The sequence below is a fragment of the Macaca nemestrina genome, chromosome 18, assembly GCF_043159975.1.
Source record: "Macaca nemestrina isolate mMacNem1 chromosome 18, mMacNem.hap1, whole genome shotgun sequence".
NCBI classification, from domain to species: Eukaryota; Metazoa; Chordata; class Mammalia; order Primates; family Cercopithecidae; genus Macaca; species Macaca nemestrina.
Window position 1 is genome coordinate 10,830,536 of NC_092142.1, and position 12,599 is coordinate 10,843,134.

Genomic DNA, 12,599 nt, shown 5'->3' on the forward strand with positions numbered 1-12,599 from the left:
CAATCTTGGTGGATGGAGGCATGCCTGGGTATGTTAAAGGCAGGAAAGATTACTTATAAAATAGAACAAAGAACAAGGGGGGTCAAACCCTTTGAAGAGAAACTGTTCCTAACACCTAGGTTTTTTTCTAGGGCTTTTATGGTTTTAGGTCTTACGATTAAGTCTTTAATCCATCTTGAGTTAATTTTTGTATAAGGTGTAAGGAAGGGGTCCAGTTTCAGTTTTCTGCAATATGGCTAGCCAGGTTTCCCAACACCATTTATTAAATAGGGAATCCTTTCCCCATTGCTTGTTTTTGTCAGGTTTGTCAAAGGTCAGATGGTTGTAGATAGGTGGTGTTATTTCTGAGGCCTCTGTTCTGTTCCATTGGTCTATATATCTGTTTTGGTACCAGTACCATGCTGTTTTGGTTACTGTAGCCTTGTAGTATAGTTTGAAGTCAGGTAGCGTGATGCCTCCAGCTTTGTTCTATTTGCTTAGGATTGTCTTGGCTATGTGGGCTCTTTTTTGGTTCCATATGAAATTTTAAGTATTTTTTCCCAATTCTGTGAAGAAAGTCAATAGTAGCTTGATGGGGATAGCATTGAATCTATAAATTACTTTGGGCGGTATGGCCATTTTCATAGTATTGATTCTTCCTATCCATTAGCATGGAATGTTTTTCCATTTATTTGTGTCCTCTCTTACTTCCTTGAGCAGTGGTTTGTAGTTCTCCTTGAAGAGGCCCTTCACATCCCTTGTAAGTTGGATTCCTAGGTATTCTCTTTGTAGTAATTGTGAATGGGAGTTCACTCATGATTTGGTTCTGTCTGTTATTGGTGTATAGGAATGCTTGTGATTTTCGCACATTGATTTTGTATCCTGAGACTTTGCTTAAGTTGCTTATCAGCTTAAGGAGATTTGGGGCTGAGATGATGGGGTTTTCTAAATATACAGTCATGTTATCTACAAAGAAAAATAATTTGATTTCCTCTCTTCTTATTTGAATACCCCATATTTCTTTCTCTTGCCTGATTGCCCTGGCCAGAACTTCCAATACTATGTTGAATAGTAGTGAGAGAGAGGGCATCCTTCTCTTGTGCCAGTTTTCAAAGGGAATGCTTCCAGTTTTTGCCCATTCAGTATGATATTGGCTGTGGGTTTGTCATAAATAGCTCTTATTATTTTGAGATACGTTCCATCAATACCTAGTTTATTGAGAGTTTTTAGCATGAAGTGTTGAATTCTGTCAAAGGCCTTTTCTGCATCTTTTGAGATAATCATGTGGTTTTTGTCATGGGTTCTGTCATATCTTTGTTTTTCATCAGTTCAACATGATTTATAATGTTCCTTGTATTCTTTGACCTGTGAATTATTTGGAAGTGTGTGTTTAATTTCAAAATATTTGTGACTTCTAGGTATTTTATTTTTCTAATACCTGATTTCATTTAGTCAGAGAACGTACTATGTAAACCTTAAATTTTGAAAGTTGAACTTATTTTATAGGCCAGCATATTCACTTGATGAATGTTCCATGTACAGAATGTTGGCTGTAATGTTCTGTAAATGTCATGTTTGAGTTAATTGTGCCAAGATAGTTGATAGTGATTTTTCGACCTTCTACAGCTGTGGTAGATGGAAAAAATGGTCCCTGCAAGATGTCCATGACCTAATTCTGAGAACTTGTGAATATGTTACCTTACATGGTGAAAAGAGTTTTTGTAGGTATTATTAAGTACCTTGAGATGATGGGTAGTTAATCCTGGATTATCTGTGTGGGCTCATTTTAATCAAAAGGGTTCTTACAAAACATGTGGCAAGGTCAAAAGCAGAAAAAAGAAATGAGACAATGGAAGCAAAGGATGGAGAATCAAGTACACTGAAGATGGAGGAGGACCTCAAGTCCAGAAACAGGCAGCCTCCAGAAGGAAGGCCAGTACCTTGATTTTAGCTTAGTAAAACTGATTTCAAACTTTTGGCTTCTAAAACTGTGATAAAATAAGCCATGCAGTTTGTGGTAATTTGTTAAGGTAACTTCAGGAAACTTACAGAGAATTTGGTATCGGGAAGTATGGGGTGCTGCTGTAACCAATACCTAAAAATGTGAAAGTGGCTTTGGAGTAGGGTAGTGCTTAGAGACTAGAAGAGTTTTGAGGAGCATGCTTTATAAAAAGGCTAGATTGCCTTGAACAGACTCTTAGTAGAAATTTGGAAGTTAAAGACTGCCCGTGGGGGTTAAAAGGAAATGAGGAGCACAGTGGAGAAAACCTACCATGGACTTAATACCTAGATTATAAACAAACTTTTGGTAGAAATATAGACATTAAAAGCATTGTTGGTGAGGACTTGAAAGGAAGTGAGGAACATGTTATTGGAAACAGGAGGAAAGGGGATTTGTGTTATATAGTGGCAGGAAGTTTAGTTGCATTGTATCTTACAGTTACATGGAAAGCAGAACTTGTAAACAATGAATTTGGATTTTGTTTGACTTATGAGATTTTATTTCTTCTTTTATTTTTATTTTTTGGAGTCAAAGTCTGGCTCTGTTGCCCAGGCTGGAGTGCAGTGGCACAATCTCGGCTCACTGCAACATCTGCCTCCTGGATTCAATCAATTCTCGTGCCTTAGCCTCCTGATTAGCTGGGATTACGGGGCGTGTGAGTTTTCTGAGCAAAGTGTTGAAGGTTTGGCCTGATTTCCTCTTGCTTCTTTTTACAATGTGAGTAAAAGAAAAACTGAAGAAGAAACTGTTTAGCAGAAAGGAATCAGGACTTAATGATTTAGGCAATTCTCAACCTGTCCAGATTGCAGAAGACTCTAGGAGGCTCACTGTCAGAAGAGTATGCAGAGAAAGGCAAGATTTTGCCTGGACACCCTTTTGCTAGTGCCTTGGAAGGATCCAGTGTCTCAGTATCCAGTCACATGGAGGGCTCTTTGAAAACACTAAGCATAGGACTCTCTTTCAGCAGGAAGTTCCCCTGTTTAGCTTTAGTGTGTAGATCCTGGCCTCTTCTTTTAAGCTGCGGTTTCAATGACAGTTCACTTTTCAGAGCTCTTACAGTGCCATACTGCTTAGCTTCACTCTTCTGGCTCCACAGGGTCTCCCATTTAGCCCCTGCAGGTGCCACCTCAATCCCCAGTGCTATTGGGTGGGAAATTCAGGAAAAGTTGGCCTATGGTCACTACCACTGCAACGGATTGGGCCTGCCATTGCCCCAGATGTCAGATGAGCACCCAACTGATAGTGCTGCTGTGGTGAACTGGGCCCCCGATCCTGCAAGTATAAAATTGGGGGGTTAGCCACCACTGCTACGGGTTTGGGGCAACAGACAGGTGCCCCGGCTTCCATGGCACCCAGTACATTTTTGTTCATGCTGTCCCTTGATCCTTTTGAATTAATGTACATATATATTTACATATATATAAAATGCTGCAAATTCTTAACCAAAGCTGAGAACACTGAATGTTTCAGCTTCAAGTTTTAAATAAACTCAGCAATTGGAAGAGCAAGTTAGCAATCTGAGTTATTTTTAGTCTTATTAGAAGTATAACAAAAGTAAAATTTTCTTAAGTTATTAGTTCCTAAAACTTAGTCTAACAGGAATACAGTGTTGTCTAAGTACCTGAACATTTGTTTTTCCTTCTTTCCATCCAAGCTAGGAAGTTGATGTATACCATCATTTTTATTTCTTCAGAGTTTTTAAAAATTCATTTTGGCAGGCAAATCACAATCATGGTCATCAGCCATCGAAATACATGTGATTTAACTTATGTTTTGCCATATGTATGCAAGAATACTTTGAAAATCCTTGTTTTGTTTGGAAGGATATGATTGGTAAAATTCCCCTCAACTGCTTTTTTCTCACGTATTTAATAGGTTGCAAATTCAGAGGCTATGATTTTGGATAAGAATCTGGAGTCAGTTAATAGTCCAGTTGAAAGGTCTTCTGTGAATTATGAGCCTTCTAACCCTTCAGAAAAAGGAAGTAAAAAAATTAATTTATCAACAGATCAAAATAAGTCTGTTTCTGAAAGGTAGGTGTTTCTGCAAACATGCATAAATTTATCTAAATCTATAATAATGAATTTTTTCTTCATCACAGTTTTGGATCTTTATAATATTGATTATTCTTAACATTGACTCTTAAAATGTCCTATAGTTTTACTTTTACATATTATACTTCAGTTGTGGGGTTTTTTTGGTTTTAGGGTTTTGTGGGTGTTTTTGAGATAGGGTCTCACTTTGTTGCCCAGGCTGGAGTATACTAGTACAATCACGGCTCACTGCAGCCTCGACCTCCTGGGCTCAAGTGATCTTCCACCTCAGCCTCCCAGGTAACTGGGACTACAGGTGTGCAATCACCATACTGGGCTAATTTTTTGTATTTTTTTGTAGGGGCAGGGCTTCACCATGTTGCCCAGCCTGGTCTGGAACTCCTGGGCTCAGGCAATCTGCCTGCCTCTGCCTCTGCCTCCCAGAGTGCTGGGATTACAGGCATGAGCCACTGTACCTGGCCCTATACTTGAGTTTTTAAAAAGAGGAAAACATAAAATCAAAGATAAGTAGATTGAATGATGGCCATTGTTTGAAGAACACCCTCTCCCACAAATAACTATGCGTACACAAGGAGGCTCTAAAACAAAGGAGAAGCATTACAGATCTAAACCATTTATGTTTATGTTGGGGGATTTAACATGCAGTTGTGACCACATTTTGTTTTAAGCCAGGAAGCCTCTGTGAAGGAGGCATTTAGTTGATGAAGGCAAGAGCCGCATTTCAGTGACACTTTGTAGTGTGACCCCTTATTGATGCATGTGCTGAAACTCATGAAGTAACAAAAAATAAAAAGTGGTAGTGATGGAAGTGAAAAAGACACCATTAAAATAGCACTTTATAGAAAAATATATCCAATTTAGCAGTGGTTTGTGTCTGTTATATGAACAAATCTATCTCATGTTCTATTCTGAAGGAAGAACCCTGGGATTTATAAAACTGAGGCAGCACTCTCAGCCCATGGTGAATGTGCGGATAGGTGTAACAAATGTGTAACTTGAATCTGATGGCTTTAATGGTGAGTTTTATAAAATATTTAAGCAAGAAATAACACCAGCTTTAAGCAAACTCTTCCAAAGAACAGAAAAAAAGGGAACGTTCTTCACCTCATTTTATGAGACTAGCATAACCCTAATACTATTATAAAATCAATTTTAAAATTTTACAGAAATGGAAAATTACAGCCCGCTTTAAACCACAAAATAGATGCAGGTGTCCTAAACAAGATAACTAGTAAACCAAGTTCAATAGTCTACAAAAGTTGAGTTTGACTCAAGAGTATGGGAACCTTGGTTTAACAATTCAACATCAATTCATGTGGCTGGGCGTGGTGGCTCATGCCTGTAATCCCAGCACTTTGGGAGGCTGAGGCAGGTGGATCACTTGAGGTCAGGAGTTTGAGACCAGCCTGACCAACATGGTGAAACGCCATCTCTACTAAAAAAAAAAAATTAAAAATTAAAAAATTGGCCAGGCACGGTGGCTCATGCCTGTAATCCCAGCTCTTTGGGAGGCCCAGGCGGGCAGACCACCTGAGGTCAGGAGTTCAAGACTAGCCTGACCAACATGGAGAAACCCTGTCTCTACTAAAAATACAAAATTAGGCTGGGTGCAGTGGCTCACGCCTGTAATCCCAGCACTTCAGGAGGCCAAGGTGGATCACGAGGTCAGGAGATCGAGACCATCCTGGCCAACATGGTGAAACCCCGTCTCTACTAAAAATACAAAAAATTAGCCAGGCATGGTGGTGGGCACCTATAGTCCCAGCTACTCAGGAGGCTGAGGCAGGAGAATGGCGTGAACCTGGGAGGCAGAGCTTGCAGTGAGCCGGGATCTTGCCACTGCGCTCCAGTCTGGGGGACAGAGCTAGACTCCATCTCAAAAAGAAAAAAAAAATACAAAATTAGCTGGGCATGATGGTGCATGCCTGTAATCCCAGCTACTCGGGAGGCTGACGCAGGAGAATTGCTTGAACCCAGGAGGCAGAGGTTGCAGTAAGCCAGGATCACACCATTGCACTCTAGCCTGAGCAACAAGAGCAAAACTCCATCTCAAAAAAAAAAAAAAAAATTAGGCATGGTGGCACGAACCTGCAGTCCTAGCTACTCGGGAGGCTGATGCAGGAGAATCGCTTGAACCCAGGAGGCAGAGGTTGCAGTGAGCTGACATCACGCCACTGTACTCCAGCCTGGGCAACAGAGTAAGACTGTCTCAAAAAATAAAATAAATAATGTGATTTGCCTGGAGAAAAACCATTATCAACTCACTATAGATACAGGACTTGATAAAATACCCATTTATGATTAAAATAAATTCTTGGCAAACTCAGAATAAGAGGTAACTTCTTTAATCTGACAAAAATTATCTACAAAAACCCTAAGACAAATCTGATGGTGAAACATTGGAAGTGTTCCTTGGAGATACAAAAGAAAGACGCCTGCTGTCACCATTTTATATAACATACTGAATGTCTTAGCTAATGCAAGAATGCCAAAAAATTGGGGGAAAAAGAAAAATACAAAGTATAGTAAAGAAGGAACAATATTATTACTATTTTTGGGTGACTGGGGTGTGTATGTATGAAATCCAGTGAAGCCTACAGATTATTAAAATTAATAAGAGTAAAAGAAGATTGCTGAATTCAAATATCTTAAGAAATCTTTTGTATTCCTGTTGAGAATACAAGATAGAAACAATTAGGAAATAAAATTTTGGAAAAGCTGTAATACCATTATAGAAGCCCCAAAACTTATCAGGTACCTGGGAATACATTTAATAAGACAAACAATAGCTGAAGAAAATATAAAATGTTAGATATTAAAGAAAAAGCAATTTAAAAGATATACTATATAAATACAATACTCCTTTGTCCACATCATAGAGTACAATTTCAGTCAGTATCTCAGTGTGTAATTTTATAGAACTTAACGTGATTCTAAAATGCAATGGGTTCAGAGCTCAGGATACTGTTTAGAGAAACAAAATGGAAGGAATTTGCCATCAGATGTTAGGATATTACAAAGCTACAGTAATAGCAGAGTATGAGATGGGCACGTGCTGGACAAGTAGATCAGTGTAACAGTAGAGAGTCCAGAAACCCATGTATGTATGTACGTGTGATATGTGGTGGAGACTGTGTGGCAATCATTTGGGAAATGATTGACTTTTAGTAAATGGTACCATCTTGTTTGCTGTTTATGTTGGGGGAAATATGAAATTGGACCCCTATGTAAAGCTATAAAAACAAACTCATGTGGATTAAGGAACTAAAAATATCTAAAGGAAATTATAACGCTTTTAGAATATGTATTATAAAGCTTTAGATATTAGAATTATATTAGAATAGAATATTAGAATATTATAATTATAGAGCTTTTAGAATATATAATGTCTTCATGAACTTGGGTAGGGAAAGATTTCTTAAGACATAAATGCCCTTGCCATAAAAGAAAAATGGATTAATTTTACCACATTAAAATTAGAAACTTCTTTTCTCAAAAGGCACTATAAAGATAGTGAGAAGACAGGCCATCCGAGTTGGAGAAGATACTCGCAGCACATATAACCTGTAGAGGACTAGTACGCAGAATATATATAAAGAACTTCAACAAGTCAATGAGTAAAAGCCAAATAATACAAAAGAAAAATGGGCAAAAGACTTGTGCATCCACTTCACAAAAGAGGAGTTCGAAATGGCCAATAAACATATGAAAAGGTGTTCATCTTCATTAGTAATCAGGGAAATGCAAATTAAAACCACAATGAGATATCATTTCATATCAGGTAAGGAAAAAATACATTTAAAAATCTGACTACTGGGTATTGGTGAGGTTTTGAAATAAAGGAAGTTGTATTTAATATTTTGTTCTTGGGTGAGTAAATTGGTATAGTAGTCTAAAAGAAAATTGGCATTATCTGGAAATATCAAAGATATGAATATCCTTTGACCTGGCAGTCCCATCTCTTGATATTCCCTAGTTAGAGGTATGCCTATTGCATGTTCATATGCCATAGAATATATGTATAGGAATGTTTATTAGCAGCATTTTTTATAACGGCCAAAAACTGAAAGGAAAGTGTCCATCTACAGTTGAAAAGGAAATTACAGTAAATCTGTACAGTGGAATGTTGTGCATGAAAGAAAATGAAGGAACTGCAGTCACATGCAACAGTATGGATTATTCCCACAAAGTATGATTGGAAAGCAGACACAAAAGACGTGTATGATTCCATTTAAATGAAGTTCAAAAATAGCCATAAAGCAAAGTGTATGATTCAGGGATTCTAAGCTGCATAGTAAATCTAGAGAGTAAAACAAGGAGATTAGTACCACATATGCCATTTATGGTGAGGAAGTTTATGATACAGGATAGAGGCATATGGATTTCTGAAGTGCTGATAATTTAAAATTTACTTACCTGAATATGGCTGCATGGACACTAGCATTGTATTTAATCAGCAAAGTGATGTATGCTTAGTGTAATCTGACTGATAGTGTGTGGATTTATAATTACAATCTTACTATCTGTTTTCTATTTGCCCAGTTTTATGGTCCTTTTCCTCATATGTATCTGTCTCTCTGTTTTAGCCGTCTTTTGAATTAATCTTTTTTTCCATTCCCCATTACCTTGTTAATTTTACCGTTTTCATTATTCCCTTAGAAGTTATCCTGATGACATGTATTCTTTACTTATTGGAGTACTACTTCTGCTCTTTTATAGACAATGCTTGATCTTAGAATACTTCAGCTTTGGCCGGGCGCGGTGGCTCAAGCCTGTAATCCCAGCACTTTGGGAGGCCGAGACGGGTGGATCACGAGGTCAGGAGATCGAGACCATCCTGGTGAACACAGTGAAACCCCGTCTCTACTAAAACTACAAAAAACTAGCCGGGCGAGGTGGCGGGCGCCTGTAGTCCCAGCTACTCGGGAGGCTGAGGCAGGAGAATGGCGTGAACCCGGGAGGCGGAGCTTGCAGTGAGCTGAGATCCGGCCACTGCACTCCAGCCTGGGCGACAGAGCGAGACTCCGTCTCAAAAAAAAAAAAAAAAAAAAAAAAAAAGAAAAAGAATACTTCAGCTTTGTTTACTGTTTTCCCCATCTTATGTGTTTTTGTGCACTTCAATTTTACATTAAGTCCCAGAGGATGACTACTATGTACCATCATTGTTTATTTAGAGTTACCCACATATTTATGTTTTCTCTTGCCCATTTCTTCCTGTAGTTTCATCTTTCCATCTGGGTTCATTTTTTTTTTCCACATGAAGATCTCTATTTATTATTTCTTTTGCTTTTAATTCTGCTTAGAAAAAAATGCGGTCAGTTTTTATCCGGAAATGACTTCATGTTGTCTTTATTTTTGAAGGGTATGTTAACTTGGGTATAGAATTATAGGTTGGCAACTATTTTCTTTGAGCACTGTTATTTTCATCACATTGCTTTCTGACTTCTATTTCTGTTGAAATGTTTTAACATTTGTTTTAGTTTTGCTTTTTCGAAGCTATGTCTCCAGCTGCTTTTAAGATAATCTACTTTGGTTTTCATCAATATACTATTAATATAAGATGTTAGGTGGTGGGGAGTATACTTGGCCCTTCTTGAATCTGTAGCTTGATACCTTTCATTGTCTTGGGAAAATTATTGATATTGCTTCAGATACTGCTTCTGGAGCATTCCATGTCTTCTATCTTACTGGTTTCTAATTATGTGCTTTTCTATATACTGCATCTGTTTTGCTCTAGATACTTTTGTCTGGGTATCTTCAACTAACCTGTATCGTGTTCCAGCTTATTAATCCTAATCCTTTCTTTTACTTGATCCAAGTAGCTATTAAACTCATGTATTGAATTCTTAATTTCAATTTGTATATTTTTCAGTTCTTGGTTATTTTTTACAGATTCACATTCTCTGGTGAAATTATTTACCTTGCCATCCATGTGTTGAACATTTTAGTCACTGAGATTTTCAGATCTATTTCTGACAACTCTCCTATCTGGGTCACTTTGAATTCTATTTGTGTTTGCTGTTTTACATCTTTGTCCTGTCTGTTAGGACAGTTGCTAATTTTGTGTTTGATTACTGGATATTGTATATTGGAAATTGTAAAGGCTCTGAATGATGTCTTCCCCTAGACTAGACTCACCCTGTACTCTGGAAAGCAGCAGAGAGACACAGCACCTGTGCTGGATTTTAGATATGTCCACAAATTTTCAGTACCCCTCCTTTAAAATGTGGAGCCTAATTCCATCTTGGACTATACTTAGTGACTCACTTCTAATGCATAGAATATGGCACAAGTGACATTATTTTAGTAGATCATAAAATACATTAGCTTCCTTGTTCTGTCTTAGATCACTTGCTCTGGAGCAAGTGACTACAGCACCTGCCAGCATCCTGACTGCAACCTCATGAGAAAACGTGAGCCAGAACCCTTGACTCCACCACTTCCTACTTATTTACCCACAGGAATTGAGATAATGAATGTTTGGATTTTTAGGCCATTATGTTTTGGAGTAAATTATTATGTGGCAATAGAGATACAGTACAACATTTCAATCTGTTCAGAAATTGAGCAGAACTGAGGCTGATCTGCAGATTTTATAAGACTTGGTGATTTCTTATTTTCCCCCATTCTTGTGTTACAGCCCTCTTGCCTGGGATATGGTCTGTGGCTCCCCTCCTATTGCTGGTCTTATATTCCAGTTCTTGGCTCCTCAATACCAGGCCTCTGTGATTTCAGTCACTTTTTGCTTGGTTTCATAGCATCCTGTGTGCCTGAGTTGACAAATGCCTTGAGAGAAGAACACTGGCCAAGTGTCTAGCTCACGTCTCTTGGATCTTGGTCTCTCTAGTTATTGGTCTCTCAGGTTATGGCTGCCTCCACAGCCTTCTAATGTCTTCAGATAGATATTTTTTCCCCCAATTTTTCAGATTCCTTAAGTGTGGGACTCCATCATAGCTGTTCTACATGTCATTCATGTACTTTTGTATACATTATCTATTTTTAAATTTTTAAAAACATTTAAGAAATAAAGGAACCCTTACAAAGGAAAAAAGACATATATTGTTCCCCCTGTTATTATCCTGGCTCTAGAGAAAACCGGATTTTATCATTGTTTTTTCTCATGCCCCAGGTATTGAAGGAATTAGTGCCACTGTTGTCTGTGTCTGTAGTATGGCTGGATTTAGAAGTTTAAGCATTTTTGTTTTTAGAGTCAAGAGGAAATAGGAAAGGCAATAACAACTGAGCTGCAGAAGCTCATAGAAGAGAAAGTTTATGGCCCAGAACACATGACAAAAATGAAACTTGCTTAAGTTGGAAGAAAATGCCTTTATATGCAATTACTTCCAAAGAGTAAGCAGCAGGGTCTAAGGCACCCAAGAGCAGACCATTTCACCAATACTGATTGAATAAAATATTAATACGGCCTAAAAAAATCTCACATTGAATTTCATGTGATAAAGAAATGTTTACAGAGATAGAAAGGGGGACAGGAAGGAGTTACGAGCCACAGTATCTTAAGAAAGTTACTACTATTTTGCATGTGTTCCTCCATACTCATTCTTTTGTTGCTGCTGTTGTTGATGTTGTTGATGTTTGGGAGACGGAGTTTCGCTCTTTTGGCCCAGGCTGGAGTGCAATGTGGCACGATCTTAGCTCACTGCAACCTTCACCTCCCGGGTTTAGGCGATTCTTCGGCCTCAGCCTCCTGAGTAGCTGGGATTACAGGCATGTGTTGCCACGCCCGGCTAATTTTGTGTTTTTAATAGAGATAGGGTTTCACCATGTTGGCCAGGCTGCTCTTGAACTCGTCACCTCAGGTGATCCGCCTGCCTCAGCCTCCCAAAGTGCTGGAATTATAGGCATGAGCCACCACGCCTGTCCATCCTACTCATTGTTTATTAAAATTTATTTAATCCTAATAATTACAGATGAGGAAATCAAAGCAGAGTTTCTTGCCCCAAAACACTCAAGTAGTAAATGGCAGAGCCTGGATTTGGATCTAAACATTCTGTCTTCAGAACCTATGCTCTTACCTACTACATAATAACAATGCCTGGAGAAATGAATTACTAATTTTAGACATAGAAGTGTTTCTCCAAGGTAAACTACAAGTAGATAACATATGTTAGTCACACTCAGGCTTCCATAAAAATTACCAGTTTCCTCAGTTTTCCTCCCAGATGTGGTTCATTAAAAAAGAGCTGGGCTGGGCACGGTGGCTCACGCCTGTAATCCCAGCATTTTGGGAGGCCGAGGCTCCTGAGCTCAGGAGTTTGACACCAGCCTGGGCAACACGGTGAAACCCCATCTCTACTAAAAACACAAAGAATTAGCTGGGCACGGTGGTGTGCACCTGTAGTCCCAGCTACTCGGGAGGCTGAGGCAGGAGAATTGCTTGAACCCGGGAGGTGGAGGTTAGAGTCACCTGAGATCGCGCCACTGCACTCTAGCCTGGGCGACAGAACGAGACTCTGGCCCAAAAACAAAAGAGCTTTCACTGGTAGCAGTTAATTGAATAGTTTCATATCATTACATCAAAATCTAGTGGAATTCCAGTTAGACTA

At 38.7% G+C, this 12,599-nt stretch overlaps 1 protein-coding gene across 4 annotated transcripts in view; it reads left to right on the top strand.

Moving 5' to 3' along the window:
• The window catches only part of LOC105467783 (activating transcription factor 7 interacting protein 2), a 104,424-nt gene that overhangs the window by 76,193 nt on the left and 15,632 nt on the right, over window positions 1-12,599 (top strand). For all 4 annotated transcript variants that reach the window (XM_071084111.1, XM_011717501.3, XM_011717496.3 and 1 more), the window contains exon 6: window positions 3,857-4,014. In XM_071084111.1, coding sequence (XP_070940212.1) covers window positions 3,857-4,014 — 158 coding nt within the window. The remainder of the gene's footprint in view (window positions 1-3,856; window positions 4,015-12,599) is intronic.